Raw genomic sequence first — 18,470 nt, 5'->3', positions numbered from 1 at the left:
AGAGGATTTGAACTCAAGTCTTCCTAACTCAAGATAAAGCAATGAAATGTGAATTAAGAAAGATTGATCTTAGTGAGCTCAAATCTGGCCTCAGACACTTAATAGCTATGTGATCCTGGGAGTCACTTAAACCTGTTTGCCTCAGTTTCCTCATATGTCAAATGAACTGGAGAAGAAAATAGCTATTCATTCCAATATCTTTGTCAAGAAAACCCCAAAAGAAATCATGAAGATTTGGATATAACTGAAATAAGTGATCAACAATAACAAAAACTTCCTGACACCAGGCTCAGCACTCTAGTCATTGTACTACCTAGCTGTACAAAAAACTAGAAAGAAAATTCAAAGTAGTCTCTTCATGTACCAAGGACATGGGCATGTAGGACCAGAGAGGAAGATTAGACTAGTGCCATAGAAAATGCTATAGTGGAATCTATTAGATATCCAGAGAACCAGAGGAGGAAGGCATTCAGATTGTTGATAGATCTACAAAGTCATGGATAAAAAACATACAGGAGAACAAAACCTGTTTAACTTGTGTTCTGTACCAACTTCCCTTTTTAAACCACTTCTCTTTTAAACCAACTTCCCTTTTTAATCCACTGAAAAGGGGATCTCCTACCTGCTCTGATCTCTCCTACATTTGTCATGCCAAAAAAAATATATAATAATAAATAAATAACAAAATGATAATAACAATTATGACATGATTTTAATGAAAATAATAAAATTATAATTAAAATAAAAGTTACAATAAAATCTTATAATCTTAAGTATTTACATGAAAATAGAAAAGTTCTTCCATGTCAACTTTTGAATAGTCATGGGTATTCAGGCTGTCTGGAGTGTGAGATTATTGTGAGTAGATAATGTTCAATTAAAATAAGACAATAAGTAGGATTATCTTAATCCTCCCTGGAAATGAATACTAATACTATAAATCTGCTCTATGGTGAATACAAATAAGAAGGTCTTACAAAACAAGTCAAACCAATAGCAATTTTAAATGATCTTTTTGCAAAGACTGCCAGAACTTTGGAGTTTCATTATAAGAAATGAGGCTACTATTTATCTCACTTTGTCTTTAAAGTATCTGAACCCTGTCATGGGGAAAATTCTTTCACTCTGAATGAAATGGGAGGTTTTAAATTTTTCCCTCCAAAAGCAAGAATGATAGCCTAAGGGGAAAACCTGATTCCTTTTCTCTCCACCCAGCAAAATAGGTTAAGAAAATAAATGAGAACTCTAGTCTCTCTTAGGACTGCCTTAAAAATACTTTGGAAAATATTTTTCAAGGATATTAATGGCATATCATCTTCGTAAACAAGAAAATGCTGCATAATATGAAGAAGAAAAATTTGAATTAATCTCATTACAGAGGTTAAATTACAGAATTTTGGATTAACTTCTGGACAAAAAACCATATTGCTTTGTAGATTGAGAGCTTTTCTGTGAGTAAGGAAGAACTGATTTCAAGTCCTATTTCTAATACACATTGACTGTAGGTTCAGGAGCAAGTCATTTAATTTCTCAATGCCCTAGGCAACTTAAAAAAAACAACAGGCTTTTCACTTTTTGGGGGGTCATGACCCTTCTGGAATTTGAAGAAGCTCATGGGTAGACTCCTTTTCAAAATGTATAAAATAAAATACAAGATGACAAAAAGAAGCCTTTTTCCCCTTCAAAGTTCATAGACATCTTGAAACCTATCCGTGGAAACCTTGGAGGGCCCATGAAACTCAAGATAAAAACTACTATTCTAAGACAAGTTATAGAACACATGAGGATTTGCCTTGGTAGAGGGAATTTCCTCACAAGAAATACCCTATATGTATGAAGTCACAGGTCCCCTTCCCCTTTTGATTTGTTTCTACTGCACAAAGAGAATTCTATAATGATCACCGTATATATATATATTTTTTAATCAACTCTGTAATCTGGGATGATTATGGATATTCCCCAAATACAAAATCAATTAAGGTAAGGCTGGGGTTTGTTCCAGATTACTTTTACCCCTCACCCTTTATCTAATAAGAAAGAGGTGTAAATCATAGGAACTCAATCAGTCCCTTTAAATCAGATGACTGGGAAACAGTAATAGGAAGTCTACAGTACTTTTACTTTTCCAACACTCAATTAACTATTTAATCAAAGTCCAGCAAAAAATTAATAAATTTGCGTTTGGAGGTGATCCTCCACTCCCTCCTTCTCCCCCCACCCCACCCAGTGAAAAGCAACTGGAATGGTTGGGAAGAATTGGGACTCATATTCTGGGCTCATACTCAGTTCCCAAGAGTCTAAGCCTTGGGGGGGAAAGAGGGGAATCCTAGAAATGGCATATCATTCTCACTCAGAGTCATCATTTATAGAGCACTCGATTTCTTCCCCTTTCCTTTAACTATAAAATATATTCAATCCAATCTAGAATGATATAAAGCAAATTCATTTCATTGGTTCACTTTGAAAGACTTAGAGTTAGAAAGGGCATAGAGATCATCCTATTTTACAGATGTTTAAACAGATCCTCAGAGAAGGCCCCTGGGTAAAACAGCAGAGCAGGAATTTGATCTTGGGTTGCTTGACTCTAAATCCAAGACATTGGCCCCATATCCTGTATCAAAATGATTAGTCGTGCATGTGTCTAAGGAATGATGCACTTTAAGTTCATAGCAGAGGAGGTAGATATCTTCAGATGAATGAAGAAATGTTAATGAAATCCTCTTTATAGCCCTACTTTTAGCCCCCAGGTTATGTTTCCATTTAGATACAGATGTGAATCATATTCAATTGAGAAAAAAAAAAAAACTCTGAAGTAAACAAATCTTCTTTAGATCCTAGCTGTGGAGCTGGAAAGCAGGCAGGTAGCATCAGGTGTAAGAGATGTTGGGCCTGGAGTCAGGAAGTCCTGATTTCAAGTTCGACCTCAAGACTCATTGGTAGGTCACCTCAGTTTCTTTAACTATAAAACAGGGAGTGGGAGAGGCAATAATAGCACCTATCTCCCAGGATTGTCATGAGAATCAAATGAGATAATATTTAGAAAGTGCTTATCACAGTGCTTGGAATATAGTAGGTGCTATGTAAGTGCTCAGTTCCTTCCCTTCCCTACTTCTTAGGGTTTTTATGAAAACTAAATCAAATAATATTTATAAAGTACCTAGCACAGTGCTTAGCATTCACTAGATACTGTATATATGCTCTCATCATTATTATTATCATGTTATCCCAGAAACTTTCTAATGTAAATTTCTTCATTTTACAGATGGGAAACAGACAAAGAGAGATAGTGACTTTTCCTACTATTCTGTAATTATTAAGCACAGAGACAGAATTGGAATCCAGACTCTTCAACTCTAAATCTATCACTCTTTTACAATGGGCCACTCTTTTACATTTTTTTGAATGGAAATGAGTTCAGGTCACTCTGGTCAACAGCCCTCTAGCTTAGGGAACTATATCTAAAGCAATCAGAGATGGTAAATGAGTCTAGGTCAGGTGGGTCATATCTGAATAAGGAAATCTAATGTCCGGGCTAGCTCCCTGGAGGGCCTCAGGATCAGTCAGAGTCAGGATCAAAGTTCTTGGTCTTTAGAGAGTGAAGGACGCAGGCAAGCTGCCACTCATCTTGCCAAAGATATATCCTGGATTCTGAGTCCAGATTATCCATCCTTTCTCCTCATCCTGCCTTGTCCTGACTTCTTTCCCTCAGCCCTCCAATTCTTGCCTACTTTTATCTCAACACTAAATATTCAGCAAACACCAATGGTGAGGAGAGCCATCAACTAAATATATGATAATAGAGCTATTATCTCACATTGAATAGGTAATTAGTCTTAAGTGCTCTGTTGTCTGATTCAAGTTTCAGCCTTCTTCAGGGAAAAAAGAAGGCAGTTTGGGTTCTGGCAGAGATATAGCAAAGAGGACTTAGGGAAAAATTGTTGGTGGACAGACTACCTTCTGCAGGTAGCAGCAGCAGAAGGACTAAGATGATGGGAATAGCTGATATAATAAGCAGGAGGTCAGAAAGAAAATAGTGGGGCAGGAGCTGGAGTAGAGATCTGACGGTATTCTAAAGCAAGACAGGATTAGCTGGTTATGAGACTCCAATCCCATGGACCCATGAGACAAATGTCATGAGTATCAATCTAAGGAATGGTTTCTTAACTTGGGGTATTTGTAGGGTCATTATAAGTATCAAAATAATATTTCTAAAAATTTAGAAAATCTAAAAGCATTATATACATATGCTACCTAATTATTTTTATTATGTAATTATAATTCATTGTCATTAGTTTACTTTATAATTCTATAATTTATATTTTATACATTTGAAGTCATCCCATAGGCTTCATTGGACTGCCAAAGGTCCATGATCCATTGATTTAAGGTATTTTTTCTTTCTGTTTACTGCACCAAATTGTCACCTTTACCTTTTCTAATTACATTAAGTATATTTAGAGGTTTATTCCACTATGCTTAACTTCTCTTTGACATATTCCACTTTCCTGCCTGGTAGGATCAGTAGGCATAGGAAACCTAATTTCTGTTCTCAAATCCTTGACATTTAGACACTTTCAATTATAATTGAACAAAACAAACCAAGAAGCCATACCATATATAAAATGGTCTTCTGAAAAGTTGTGAATATATTAAATACAACAATAGAAATGATAATTTACACACATACATGGGAACTAATTATTTAGAGGAAAACTATAACAAATCCTTTGTAAATTAAAGAATCCATTTTTTAAAAAAAGAACTATGTATTCTTAATTTATTTTGTTGATTAAGGATTTTACACATCAGATTTTCTTACAGCAGGCCCAAAATGTTATTTATTAGTATTATTATGACCATCATTTCCCAGCTTTAAGTAACAACCAATTTCGTATTATCAATGAATCAGAGATAACTGATACATCTGCAATCTGCAATGCTAACTTTCCCTCTTAGTAGCCATAGTAATGGGGGGTCCCAACTAGCCCATGAAACAACTGGGAGTCAAGAGAAGATTATGAATATTTTTAAAGATAAAGATATGCCTAAAAGAACAATTCAGAAGATCTGTATGAAATGATCAAATCATTGTTGAGATGGGCTCAGAAAAGTCAAAGATGGAAAACCAATACAGATCAGTATTTCAGAAGTCTGAAGATGAAGTGAATTATCTATCTCCTGCCAAGGACAATGCAGAAAGGAATATAAATTTTCAGACATGATCAATGTGGAGATTTGTTTGGCTGGACTATAAAGATTTGTTATGAAGTTGCTTTTTTTTTTTTTTTTTTAATCTTATTTGTTTAGTTAGGAGATGGAGAATGGGAGGGAGGAAAAATGCTTAGCAAAAATAAAAGTAAACTATTTTAAAATTAAAAAAGATGGTGAACAAGGCAGAGATTTTTTAAAAAGTAGACACTATATTTTGTATAGTTTAACATAAACAGTTTTTAAGCTTTAAAGTGTGTTAGATAAGCATATTTTAAAGCAAAATCTAGTTTTAGTTTCTAGAATACTTTGGAAGGATATGTGTGATATACGTGAATACACACACACACACACACACACACACACACACACACACACACACACAGATGCATTTCTGTCTCCAACTATCTATCTAATCTATTCTTTTTCTGTATCCCCAGCACTTAGCACAATTCTAAGCACATGATAAACTTTTAATAAATGATTTGTCTCTGAATGATGGGCACTTTTCTGTTCTGTTTAGTTTTCGTTAAATTAATAGGCAGTAGAGGGTTCTTTCTTCCATCTTGTGTGTGCACATGTAGATGTAAATGTGCTCTCATTTGGTGTATGTTATGTATGTTATTTTGAAATCTAGGAGTGTCTACAGACTACACAATATTTATTTAAAGAGTTTTCCTCTCCTCTTCTAATATGTTATGTTGTTGCTGCTTAGTCTTGAATCACAATTTCACAAACAAAAAATTCCCACTTTAATTTGTTTGCAGTTATTTAGATGATTAAAACATTGAGAAAGCAAACCAAATCATATTTGTTTCTGCTTCCTAAAAAGGAAGGGATAAATGTGGATTAAATAAAATGCTACTCAATACTGAGATCTTAGATAAAGGAAAAAAAAAAAAAGATAAATGTAGAAGCTCTCTAAAAGGCCATTTCCAGAATAATTAACTTAGCAAAAATCTGTGATATAATCCTGCAGTACATCATCGTGGATGTTATAAGATTGAATCTCTCAGACTATTTTAGATTGGAAATCTTCAGAATTTTGGAGGATTTTCTGTTTTCAAACAAAGGTTTGCTCATTTGTGCTAGGGTCCTGCCCACTGACTAGTGGTGTGGCTGGATAAACTACTCAATCTCTTCATAAGACATGAAAGAGCCAATTCCTTCTGTCTAGCCTATCTTGTAAGGTTGCATACTATAAGTTTCAGCTGAAATAATTCAAGGTAAAAGACTTTAAAAAGTGTCAGGTAAATGGACAGAGCAGAGGAACTAGTTTCTCATTATGCTTATGTCAAGGCAAGTCAGGAACTACATTTTCTTCATCTATACAATGTGAGGGCTGAACTACATAGTTTCAAAGATTCTATATCACTCTAAATTGATGATTTTATAGTCTTCTATTATGATAATTATTTCATATGCCCTCAGTCTCTTAGTAGCCAGATGGAGTTTTATATCCAAGATGATGCCATTAAATATTTTTACCTGCTGAATCTCTGGTTAGTTCCCAATGTAAATCATCATCTTTTTCCCTAATCCATCCACAAAGACCATGGTCAAAGTTACAGCTGTGTATCAGAACACCTAAAGGAAAGGAATAAAACAACTCAATGAATCACAAGCATTGATTCTTGAAGATAATTTAAGAGGACTGCATTTTCCCCAAAATCAAATTCCCTTCCATCATTCATTTCTCCCTTTCTGTTTTGACTCAACCATCTCTCTGAGATCAGATTGGAACCTGCATAAAACTTCTCCCAACATAACTGCCAGCTGAGACCATTTGTAAGAAGAGACTATAGAAAGTGACCCAAGTTCTGACATTACAATTTAAATGTTGCTTGATTCCATTAAAAGTCAAAAAGAACAGGATGAATCAATAGTTTTGGCTCAAGTACCTTAACTTCTAAGGAAACAAAAGTGTGAAAAAAGAGTACCTGATATTCCCTAGAGTCAACAAGTTAAGATTTGAAATAACCATCCATGGAAAGGGAAGAAAAGGAATAAAAACTTATTAGAAATGTTGGAATCTACCTGGATCATCTTTGGCTTCATCATCTGCGCTAATCCCCCTTTCAATTTCAAATATTTCAAACAGGTCATTGTTCACTCCTGGCTGTCGAGGAACTGTAAGAAAAAGTTATTATTATTATTTTTTAATGAAGGTGGTCAAGGAAGTAAGTCACTAAGTACCATTATCTTTAATGAGGGATAGAGAAAGAATGCCTTAGGCATTCTTGGAGAACCCAATAAACTTAATTAAATTTCCCATGAGATTCATAAAATTTGCTCTTCAATGATTTATGATATGAGTTATATGAACACAGTAAAAATTGATTTTTTTTAACTTTTTATTTTTCAAAACATATGCATGAACATATTTAACATTAGCTTTTGTAAAACCTTGTGTTCCAATTTCCCCCACGCCCTCCCCTAAATGTCAAGTAGTCAAATATATATTAAATATGGTAGAAATATGTTAAATCAAATACATATTTATACAATTATTGTGCTACACAAGAAAAATCAAATCAAACCAGTAAAAAAAATCAGAATAAAATGCAAGCAACAACAATGAAGAGTGAAAATACTATATTGTGAACCACACTCAGTTCCCAAAGTCCTCTCTCTGTGTGTGTTCATCACCGAACAACTGGAATTGGTTTGAAACATCTCATTGTTGAAGAAAGCCATGTCCATCAGAATTGATCATTGTATACTAAACATATATGCACCAAGTGGTATAGCATCTAACTTTCTAAAGGAAAAGTTAAGAGAACTGCAAGAAGAAATAGACAGTAAAACTATAATAGTGGGAGATCTCAACCTTGCACTCTCAGATTTAGACAAATCAAACCACAAAACAAACAAGAAAGAAATTAAAAAAGTAAATAGAACATTAGAAAAACTAGGTATGATAGACCTTTGGAGAAAACTGAATGGCAATAGGAAGGAATATACTTTCTTCTCAGCAGTTCATGGATCCTATACAAAAATTGACCATATACTAGGACATAAAGATCTCAAAATTAAATGTAGGAAGGCAGAAATAATAAATGCCTTCTTCTCAGATCACAATGCAATAAAAGCTACATTCAGTAAAAAGTTAGGGGTAAATAGACCAAAAAGTAATTGGAAACTGAATAATCTCATCTTAAAGAATGACTGGGTGAGAGAGCAAATTATAGAAACAATTAACAATTTCACCCAAGATAATGATAATGATGAGACATCATATCAAAATCTTTGGGATGCAGCTAAAGCGGTAATAAGGGGAAATTTTATATCTTTAGAGGCTTATTTGAAGAAAATTGAGAAAGAGAAGATTAACGAATTGGGCTTACAACTTAAAAGGCTAGAAAAAGACCAAATTATAAACCCCCAACCAAAAATTAAACTTGAAATACAAAAATTAAAAGGAGAAATCAATAAAATTGAAAGTAAAAAAACTATTGAATTAATAAATAAAACCAAGAGTTGGTTTTATGAAAAAGCCAATAAAATAGATAAACCTTTGGTAAATTTGATCAAAAAAAAGAAAGAGGAAAATCAAATTGATAGTCTTACAAATGAAAAGGGGGATCTTTCCACCAATGAAGAGGAAATTAGTGAAATAATAAGGAGTTACTTTGCCCAACTTTATGCCAATAAATTTGATAACTTAAGTGAAATGGATGACTTCCTCCAAAAATATAGGCTCCCTAGATTAACAGAGGAGGAGATAAATTGCTTAAATAGTCCCATTTCAGAAAAAGAAATAGAACAAGCTATTAATCAACTCCCCAGGAAAAAATCCCCAGGGCCAGATGGATTCACATGTGAATTCTACCAAACATTTAAAGAACAATTAGCCCCAATGTTATATAAATTATTTGAAAAAATAGGGGATGAAGGAGTCCTACCAAATTCCTTTTATGACACAGACATGGTACTGATACCTAAACCTGGTAGATCGAAAACTGAGAAAGAAAATTATAGACCAATCTCCTTAATGAATATTGATGCTAAAATCTTAAATAAGATATTAGCAAAAAGACTTCAGAAAATCATCTCCAAGATAATACACTATGATCAAGTAGGATTTATTCCAGGAATGCAGGGCTGGTTTAATATTAGGAAAACTATTAATATAATTGACCATATTAATAATCAAATTAATAAGAACCATATGATCATCTCAATAGATGCAGAAAAAGCATTTGACAAAATCCAACATCCATTCCTACTAAAAACTCTTGAGAGTATAGGAATAAATGGATTATTCCTTAGAATAATCAGGAGTATATATTTAAGACCGTCAGTAAGCATAATATGCAATAGAAATAAACTGCAACCTTTCCCAGTAAGATCAGGAGTGAAACAAGGTTGCCCACTATCACCATTACTATTCAATATAGTACTAGAAACGCTAGCCTCGGCAATAAGAGCCGAGAAAGAGATTCAAGGAATTAGAGTAGGAAATGAGGAAATTAAACTATCACTTTTTGCAGATGACATGATGGTATACTTAGAGAACCCCAAAGACTCTGCTAAAAAGCTACTAGAAATAATTCAAAATTTCAGCAAAGTGGCAGGATACAAAATAAATCCACATAAATCCTCGGCATTTTTATATATCACTAACAAAATGCAACAGCAAGAGATACAAAGAGAAATTCCATTCCAAACAAATGTTGAGAGTATAAAATATTTGGGAATCCATCTACCAAAGAAAAGTCAGGAATTATATGAGAAAAATTACAAAACACTTGCCACAAAAATAAAATCAGATTTAAATAATTGGAAAGACATTCAGTGCTCTTGGATAGGCCGAGCGAATATAATAAAGATGACAATACTCCCCAAACTAATCTATTTATTTAGTGCTATACCAATCAGACTCCCAAGAAACTATTTTAATGACCTAGAAAAAATAACAACAAAATTCATATGGAAGAATAAAAGGTCAAGAATTGCAAGGGAACTAATGAAAAAAAACTCAGAGGAAGGTGGTCTAAGTGTACCTGATCTAAAGCTATATTATATAGCAGCAGTCACCAAAACCATTTGGTATTGGCTAAGAAATAGACTGGTAGATCAGTGGAACAGATTAGATACAAAGGACAAAAAAGGGTACATCTATAGCAATCTAATCTTTGACAAACCCAAAGATTCCAACATTAGGGATAAAAATTCATTATTCGGAAAAAACTGTTGGGAAAACTGGAAATTAGTATGGCAGAAATTAGATATGGATCCACACTTAATACCATATACCAAGATAAGATCAAAATGGGTCCATGATTTAGGCATAAAGAGGGAGATAATAAATAGATTAGAGGAACAGAGGATAATCTACCTCTCAGACTTGTGGAGGAGGAAGGAATTTATGACCAGAGGAGAACTAGAGATCATTATTGATCACAAAATAGAAGATTTTGATTACATCAAACTAAAAAGTTTCTGTACAAATAATACTAATGCAAACAAGATTAGAAGGGAAGTAACAAATTGGGAAAATATTTTTAAAAACAAAGGTTCTGACAAAAGTCTCATTTCCAAAATATATAGAGAACTGACCATAATTTATAAGAAACCGAACCATTCTCCAATTGATAAATGGTCAAAGGATATGAACAGACAATTCTCAGAGGAAGAAATTGAAACTATATCCACTCACATGAAAGAGTGTTCCAAATCACTACTGATCAGAGAAATGCAAATTAAGACCACTCTGAGATACCACTACACACCTGTCAGATTGGCTAAGATGACAGGAACAAATAATGACAAATGTTGGAGGGGATGTGGGGAAATTGGGACACTAATACATTGCTGGTGGAGTTGTGAAAGAATCCAGCCATTCTGGAGAGCAATCTGGAATTATGCCCAAAAAGTTATCAAACTGTGCATACCCTTTGACCCAGCAGCGCTACTACTGGGATTATATCCCAAAGAAATACTAAAGAGCGGAAAGAGACATATATGTGCCAAAATGTTTGTGGCAGCTCTTTTTGTTGTAGCTAGAAACTGGAAGATGAATGGATGTCCATCAGTTGGAGAATGGTTGGGTAAATTGTGGTATATGAAAGTTATGGAATATTATTGCTCTGTAAGAAATGACCAGCAGGAGGAATACAGAGAGGCCTGGAGAGACTTAAATCAACTGATGCTGAGTGAAATGAGCAGAACCAGAAGATCACTGTACACTTCAACAACAATACTGTATGAGGATGTATTCTGATGGAAGTGGAAATCTTCAACATAAAGAAGATCCAACTCACTTCCAGTTGATCAATGATGGACAGAGGTAGATACACCCAGAGAAGAAACACTGGGAGGGGAATGTAAATTGTTAGCACTAATATCTGTCTGCCCAGGTTGCATGTACCTTCGGATTCTAATGTTTATTGTGCAACAAGAAAATGATATTCACACACATGTATTGTACTTAGACTATATTGTAACACATGTAAAATGTATGGTATTGCCTGTCGTTGGGGGGAGGGAATAGAGGGAGGGGGGGTAATTTGGAAAAATGAATACAAGGGATAATATTATAAAATATATATATATATAAAATAAAAAAAAAAAAAAAAAAAAAAGAATTGATCATTGTATAATACTGCTGTTGCCCTATATCTCCTGGTTTTCCTCATCTCACTTAGCATCAGTTCATGTAAGTTTCTCCAGGCCTCTCTGAAATCATCCTGCTGACCATTTCTTTCTTTTTTTTTTTTAAATTAATTTTATAATTATATATATTTTTGACAGTACATATGTATTGGTAATTTTTTTTACAACATTAGCCCTTGTATTCATTTTTCCAAATTTTCCCCTCCCTCCCTCTACCCCCTCCCCTAGATGACAGGCAATCCCATACATAGTAAAGGTGTTACAGTATATCCTAGATACAATACGTGTGTAAAACCAAATTTCTTGTTGCATGATAAGAACTGGATTCCGAAGGCATAAGAAACCTAGGCAGAAAGACAACAGTGCAAACATTTTACACTCAATTCCCAGTGTTCCTTCTTTGGGTATAGCTGTTTCTGTCCATCATTGATCAACTGGAACTGAATTAGATCTTCTTTATGTTGAAGATATCCACTTTAATCAGAATATATCTTCATATAGTATCGTTGTTGAAGTGTATAGTGATCTCCTGGTTCTGCTCATTTCACTCATGCAAGTTCATGCAAGTCTCTCTAAGCCTCTCTATATTCCTCCTGCTGGTCATTTCTTACAAAACAAGAATAGCCCATAACATTCATAAACCATAATTTACCCAACCATTCTCCAATTGATGGGCATCCATTCAAAGTTTGATAACTTTTTGGGCATAGTTCCAAATTGCTCTCCAGAATGGCTGGATTCTTTCACAGTTCCACCAACAATGCATCAGTGTCCCAGTTTTCCCACATCCCCTCCAACATTCATCATTATTTTTCCTGTCATCTTCTGCTGACCATTTCTTATAAAGCAATAATATTCCATAACATTCATTTTCCATAACTTATTCAGCCATTCTCCTACTGATAGACAGTCACTCAGTTTCCAGTTTCTAGCTATTACAAAAAGGGCTGCCACAAACATTTTTGCACATATAGGTCTCTTTCCGCTCTTTAGTATTTCTTTGGGATATAAGCCCAGTAGTAGCACTGCTGGGTCAAAGGGTATGCACAGTTTGATAACTTTTTGGGCATAGTTCCAAATTGCTCTCCAGAATGGCTGGATTCTTTCACAACTCCACCAGCAATGTATTAGTGTCCCAGTTTTCCCACATCCCCTCCAACATTCATCATTATTTGTTCCTGTCATCTTAGCCAATCTGACAGGTGTGTAGTGGTATCTCAGAGTTGTTTTAATTTGCATTTCTCTGATCAATAATGAAAGTCACATTATTTCAAAGAATCTTATATGTTTTTTTTAAAAACAGTTTTTTGGGGGAGTGAGGGAGACAATCAAGATTATGTGATAGTCACAGAGATAGTAAATGTCAAGTATCTGAGGCCTCACTTGAACTCAGATTCTCCTGATTCTAGGACTAGTGCTCTATCTACTATATCACCATCTGATTTTAACATAGGGATGGGAGACATTGTTAGAAGATGAAGTTGATGTTTTACTTTAATAAATGAAATGCTCTTTTTTCAGCAGTGGTATTTGGTATGCTTTATACTATTCACATAATCTTTTATCTTAAGAGACATCATTTGTTGTAGAATATTTGCAGAAAGGGACCTGTATGTGCCAAAATGTTTGTGGCAGTCCTTTTTGTAGTGGCTAGAACTGGAAAATGAATGGATGTCCATCAATTGGAGAATGGTTGGGTAAATTATGGTATATGAATGTTATGGATTATTATCGTTTTGTAAGAAATGATCAGCAGGATGAATACAGAGAGGCTTGGAGAGACTTAACATCAACTGATGCTGAGTGAAATGAGCAGAACCAGGAGATCATTATACACTTCAACAACAATGCTGTATGAGGATGTATTCTGATGGAAGGGGAAATCTTCAACATAGAGAAGATCTAATTCAGTTCCAGTTGATCAATGATGGACAGAATCAGCTATCCCCAGAGAAGGAACACTGGGAATTGAGTGTAAAATGTTTGTACTATTGTCTTTCTACCCAGGTTACTTATGCTTTCTGAATCCAATTCTTCCTGTGCAACAAGAAATTCGGTTCTGCACACTTATATTGTATCTAGGATATACTATAACACATTTAACATGTATGGGACTGCCTGCCATCTAGGGGAGGGGGTGGAGAGAAGGAGGGGAAAATTCGGAACAGAAGTGAGTACAAGGGATAATGTTGTAAAAAATTACCCATGCATATATATGTACTATCAAAAAAATTATAATAATAAAATTAATCAAAAAAATTAAAAAAAGAATATCTGCAGATGGCTGCTCAATAACATTTCATGCTTTCATTTTAGATATTGTTCACATAGATTGTTCTCATGATGATTTCACAGAAATAGAAAAGTGGGTCATTGGATATTGATGGTTTTAAGTTGCCTTTGGGATGGATCCATTTTCTCTCAAGTCTCTTATATCTTTCCATCTTTTTTACTTATCTTTAGAATTACATCCAAATTTCTTCAAAATTGTATCATCTTAGTCACTTTCTGTGTATACTTGGCCTAGTCTGTTTTCCCTTATTCTCTTTGTTTTTGTTAAAGTCATGTATTTCAGCATTGCATAGTGGACAGAGAGCTAAACTTGGTACTAAGAAGATCCAGCTTAAAGTTATACCTGTTTGTGACTGTTGTTTAGTCATTTTATCATGTCCAACTCTTTGTAACCCCATTTGGGGTTTTTTTTTTGGCAAAGATAATTGAGTGCTTTATCAATTCCTTCTCCAGCTCATTTTGCAAATAAGAAAACTGAGACAAATTGGTTTAAGGATTTGCCCATGATCACATGTACCTGAGGCCAGATTTGAACTCAGGAAGATGAATTTTTTTGACTCCAGCTTGGTACTCTATCCATTGTGCCATCTAGCTGCGCCCATATTAATGCCTATAAATTACAGAAAAGTTCCCAACCTGAATTGATAGATGGAAGTTTTCTTACCTGGAAGTTCACAAAGAAATCATATATTTAGTCCCTATACATGAACATATATATATATATACACACACACACACACATACACACACACACAATATATGTATATATATGTTTGTATATAAACTCCTTATATATTTGTATGTATAAATGTACATGTGCAAACATTTATACATACAAATATATAAGGAATTCCACTCCTATTGAGTATATGTGGAGACAGAGCTACTTTGAGTAATTTTCTCTAGAGCTACTGGGTGAGAATATAAAAAGTCAAAGAGTATGAGGTAAAAAGAGCCTAAAATCTCTCTTTTGGGGCCAAACTCATCCAAAACTGAAGCTCGTTTACAGATTGGGCAGAGATGGGCCCCTTTAGCAGGATAAGGTAAGGAAGAGAAACCTACTTACCCTAAGTTGTTGAGTGATTATTGCTTTACATATACATAGAACTGAATTATTTTTCTTTTTCAATTCAATATTATAAGAATATAAAAGAAAATGGTTTTGTTGTTATTATAAGCGAAAGTGTAAGGTGGTAGAAACAACAATGGATTTTGCTTGTGTCCAAATCCTGCCTCTGACATTTCCTGGTTGTGTGACCCATTTGTAAAGTGGGGACAATAGCATCTGCCACAAAGGATCAGTGCAAAGAATAAATAAAATGATGTGCACAGAAGAGTTGTTAGATCTTAAAGCCTTATATAAGTGTTAGTTATTATACCTATATTTGTATAATGCTCTATTATTTTTGATACTTATCTATCCGTATAAACTAAAAACAAAAAAGTAAAAGATTCAGAGGCAAATGTTAAAGGTTCTCAGTCCTCTTTCATGATGCATATGAAATGAAGGGCAGCCAAAGAAATCATTTCTACATATAAGAAATTTCCTATAAAAACCTCAAATTTAGATTCAGTCCATTAACACTCCTCTCCCCATAAAAGGGGCTTCACGAATACCTATCTTGGGTAAGTACTTTAACTTTGAAATAAATTTTGATCATGAGAGGATTCTTATTACTTACCATTGTAAAATATACTATCTTGAAGGAATTACACATAAGCATATTATGGGATGAAAAGAATGTTTAAGAGAGGCTTTTTACATCCATATTGGAATATAGATTGGTTCCATAGGCAAATAAAATGTAATTCCAGTAAAATGTTAAATCTCTAATGTTAATGTTAATTAATTCTAAAATGTTAATCTATAATACTTAAGACATCTTTTCCCCCTTTGAAATGGTCATACCTTATTTATAATGGATAGTTTGTAAGGACCATCTAAATTAGTTAAACTTCAGGATTAAGGAATTGTAATTTTATATGTGTATGATAACTTGAATTTGAGTCTAATAAAGTTGCTTAGGGAAATTTTAATACTTGCAATTTTGGTGATCACTTCCAACTCTCAAATAGTTGTAGGTTCTATTATTTATAATTGGCAGACTAATTATATACAGGGTGTCCCAGAAGTTTTAAGGAAGCTATTAAAGTTTAAAAGTATCCTGAGATTTCTGGGACACCCTGTATAAATGGATTCTTCTAAATTTAGAAAATATCTTCAAGTATTTTAAACAATTCCCTACCATCATGTTTATACTGTTAATTTGTATTTGAAAAGCTAAATTTTAGCCAAGTTTCTTCCTGAATTAATATAAACTCCATATTAGGACACTCTGAATTAATAAGGATTTACAGTATTTATACATCTATGGAATATTTTAGTATTCAACTTACTATTACAGGCTACATATTTATATGAAGATTATATACAAAAGACATATATAGCTTAGATACTTAAAAAAAAAAAAGCTAGACATGGGATTTCATGAGTGTGGAGACACTCCTGTGAATAACTCTTCTACCAATGCAGCCTAAAACTTTCTTTGCTATTTATAGTTTTTAGGAGTTCCCTGGGGAGCATTGAGAGGGTCATGTGTTGCATTTCTTCATATAGGAAATTTCCTATTGTTATATATAAAATATATACACTGCCAAAGTATATGTCAGAGAAATGAACCCAAGTGAACCCACTTCTATCTACTAAACCATGTTTTCTTTCGGATAATACACATATTGGAGATAATATTTATATAATATAGCTATGTATAATTCTATTTTATACATTAATAGAATGGTATAGTTGACTCTATTTCAGACAGCTTACAAAGTTGGCTCCCAGAAAAACCTATTTCCCATTTTTTGGTAAGATATTTTTGTTCTAAGGAAAAAAAAAAAAGAAGGGGGAATTTATGCATTTTACCTATTGTTGAGGACAATCCAAGATCTGCTCCCTTTCAAATCTTTATGACTTATGAGGTGAAAAAGATCATACTTAAGTATACTGATTATGTTCCAGTGTAGACTTGTGAGAAAGATGCATATATTAAGAACATAGGACTTGAACCTATACTTTACCATTTAATAGCTAAGTGATCTTGGACAAATTTCAGTGACATTCATATATTCTTGCGGATTTATGATTTTGTTAGTGAGGGTGAAGATCACATTTACATAATGGATATAAATACTATCTTACTGGACCAATCTAAAGGCAGGAGATGGTACTAGATATTCTCCTTTATTCCTTTTCAGTTTTTCTCTGATGACTTTAATTTTAAAATATAGTTGCTAAGTCTAGCATTTACCACTTCTGCAAGTCACCAGAAACCAGGACTTTACTATGGTCTCTACTGGTGATCTACATCTATTAATAGTCTTTACTTTATTATGGTCTTTTCTGTTTTCAAAGCAGGAAAAAATAGACAAAATATGAAATTATGTGAATGGATAAGTAATATTAAATTATAAGGATAATATTCCATCATAATCACATACCACAATTTATTCAGCCATTCCCCAATTGATGGGCATCCCCTCAGTTTCTACTTTTTTATCGTAAGAAGAGAGCTGCTATAAATATTTTTGTACATACAGGTTTTTTTTTCCCTTTTAAAAAAATCATGCTTAGTAGTGATACTGTTAGGTCAAAGGATAATCACAAATAATAGAATCAAAAGATATTAGTATTCGGGAATTAGAAGCAACCATCAAAATTGCAAGTATCAAATGGGAACTATAAAAAGTAAGGAAAAAATACATGAACAAATACAATTTGGATATGGATTTTAAATGCACAAAACCAGAATTCTACCTAATAGAAAGCTCAAATGCATATCATTTGCAATATTCAAGGTAATATTGATCAAAATCAGGTAAATACTGCCTGCCTTCTTGCTCAATTTCTGTTTCCTAGAATGAGTTGTTTGAAGACAAGTATTCTGTGCTGATTTAAACAGCAGTAACATAGAAATACTTTATCCTAAAGTTATTGTGGCAAATGCTAGCAAACATGGCATTTAAAAAAGATTATATTTGTATTTTTATTTTTCCCCAGTTACATTTAAAACATTGTTACATTTGTTTTTAAAATTTTGAATTCTAGATTCTCTTCCTTATCCCCACCCCCAAACCCCATTAAGAAAGCACATGTGAAGTTCTGGAAAACATTTCCATAAAAGTCATGTTGTGATAACATAGATCTCCCCTCAAAAAAACCAAAACCTCAAGAAAGATAGAGTGAGAGAGAGAGCAAAAAAGAGACAGAGAGAATTGTATTGCTAAGAATAGCAATAACACTCACAGCTAATCATCCCACAACACTGCTATTACTTTGTACATAGTACATTTCA

The 18,470-nt window shown here is 33.7% G+C and overlaps 1 protein-coding gene across 4 annotated transcripts in view; it reads right to left on the bottom strand.

Annotated features, from left to right (window-relative positions):
- NPNT (nephronectin) overlaps positions 1–18,470 on the bottom strand; it is a 108,502-nt gene that overhangs the window by 8,750 nt on the left and 81,282 nt on the right. For all 4 annotated transcript variants that reach the window (XM_074275611.1, XM_074275612.1, XM_074275613.1 and 1 more), the window contains 2 exons: positions 7,246–7,338; positions 6,697–6,795 (listed from right to left, as the gene is read on the bottom strand). In XM_074275611.1, coding sequence (XP_074131712.1) covers positions 6,697–6,795; positions 7,246–7,338 — 192 coding nt within the window. The remainder of the gene's footprint in view (positions 1–6,696; positions 6,796–7,245; positions 7,339–18,470) is intronic.

The sequence above is a fragment of the Sminthopsis crassicaudata genome, chromosome 6 (genome assembly GCF_048593235.1).
Source record: "Sminthopsis crassicaudata isolate SCR6 chromosome 6, ASM4859323v1, whole genome shotgun sequence".
Classification (NCBI taxonomy): domain Eukaryota; kingdom Metazoa; phylum Chordata; class Mammalia; order Dasyuromorphia; family Dasyuridae; genus Sminthopsis; species Sminthopsis crassicaudata.
The sequence above is the reverse complement of the archived record's forward strand: the minus strand, read 5'-3'. Positions and strand labels throughout refer to the sequence as shown.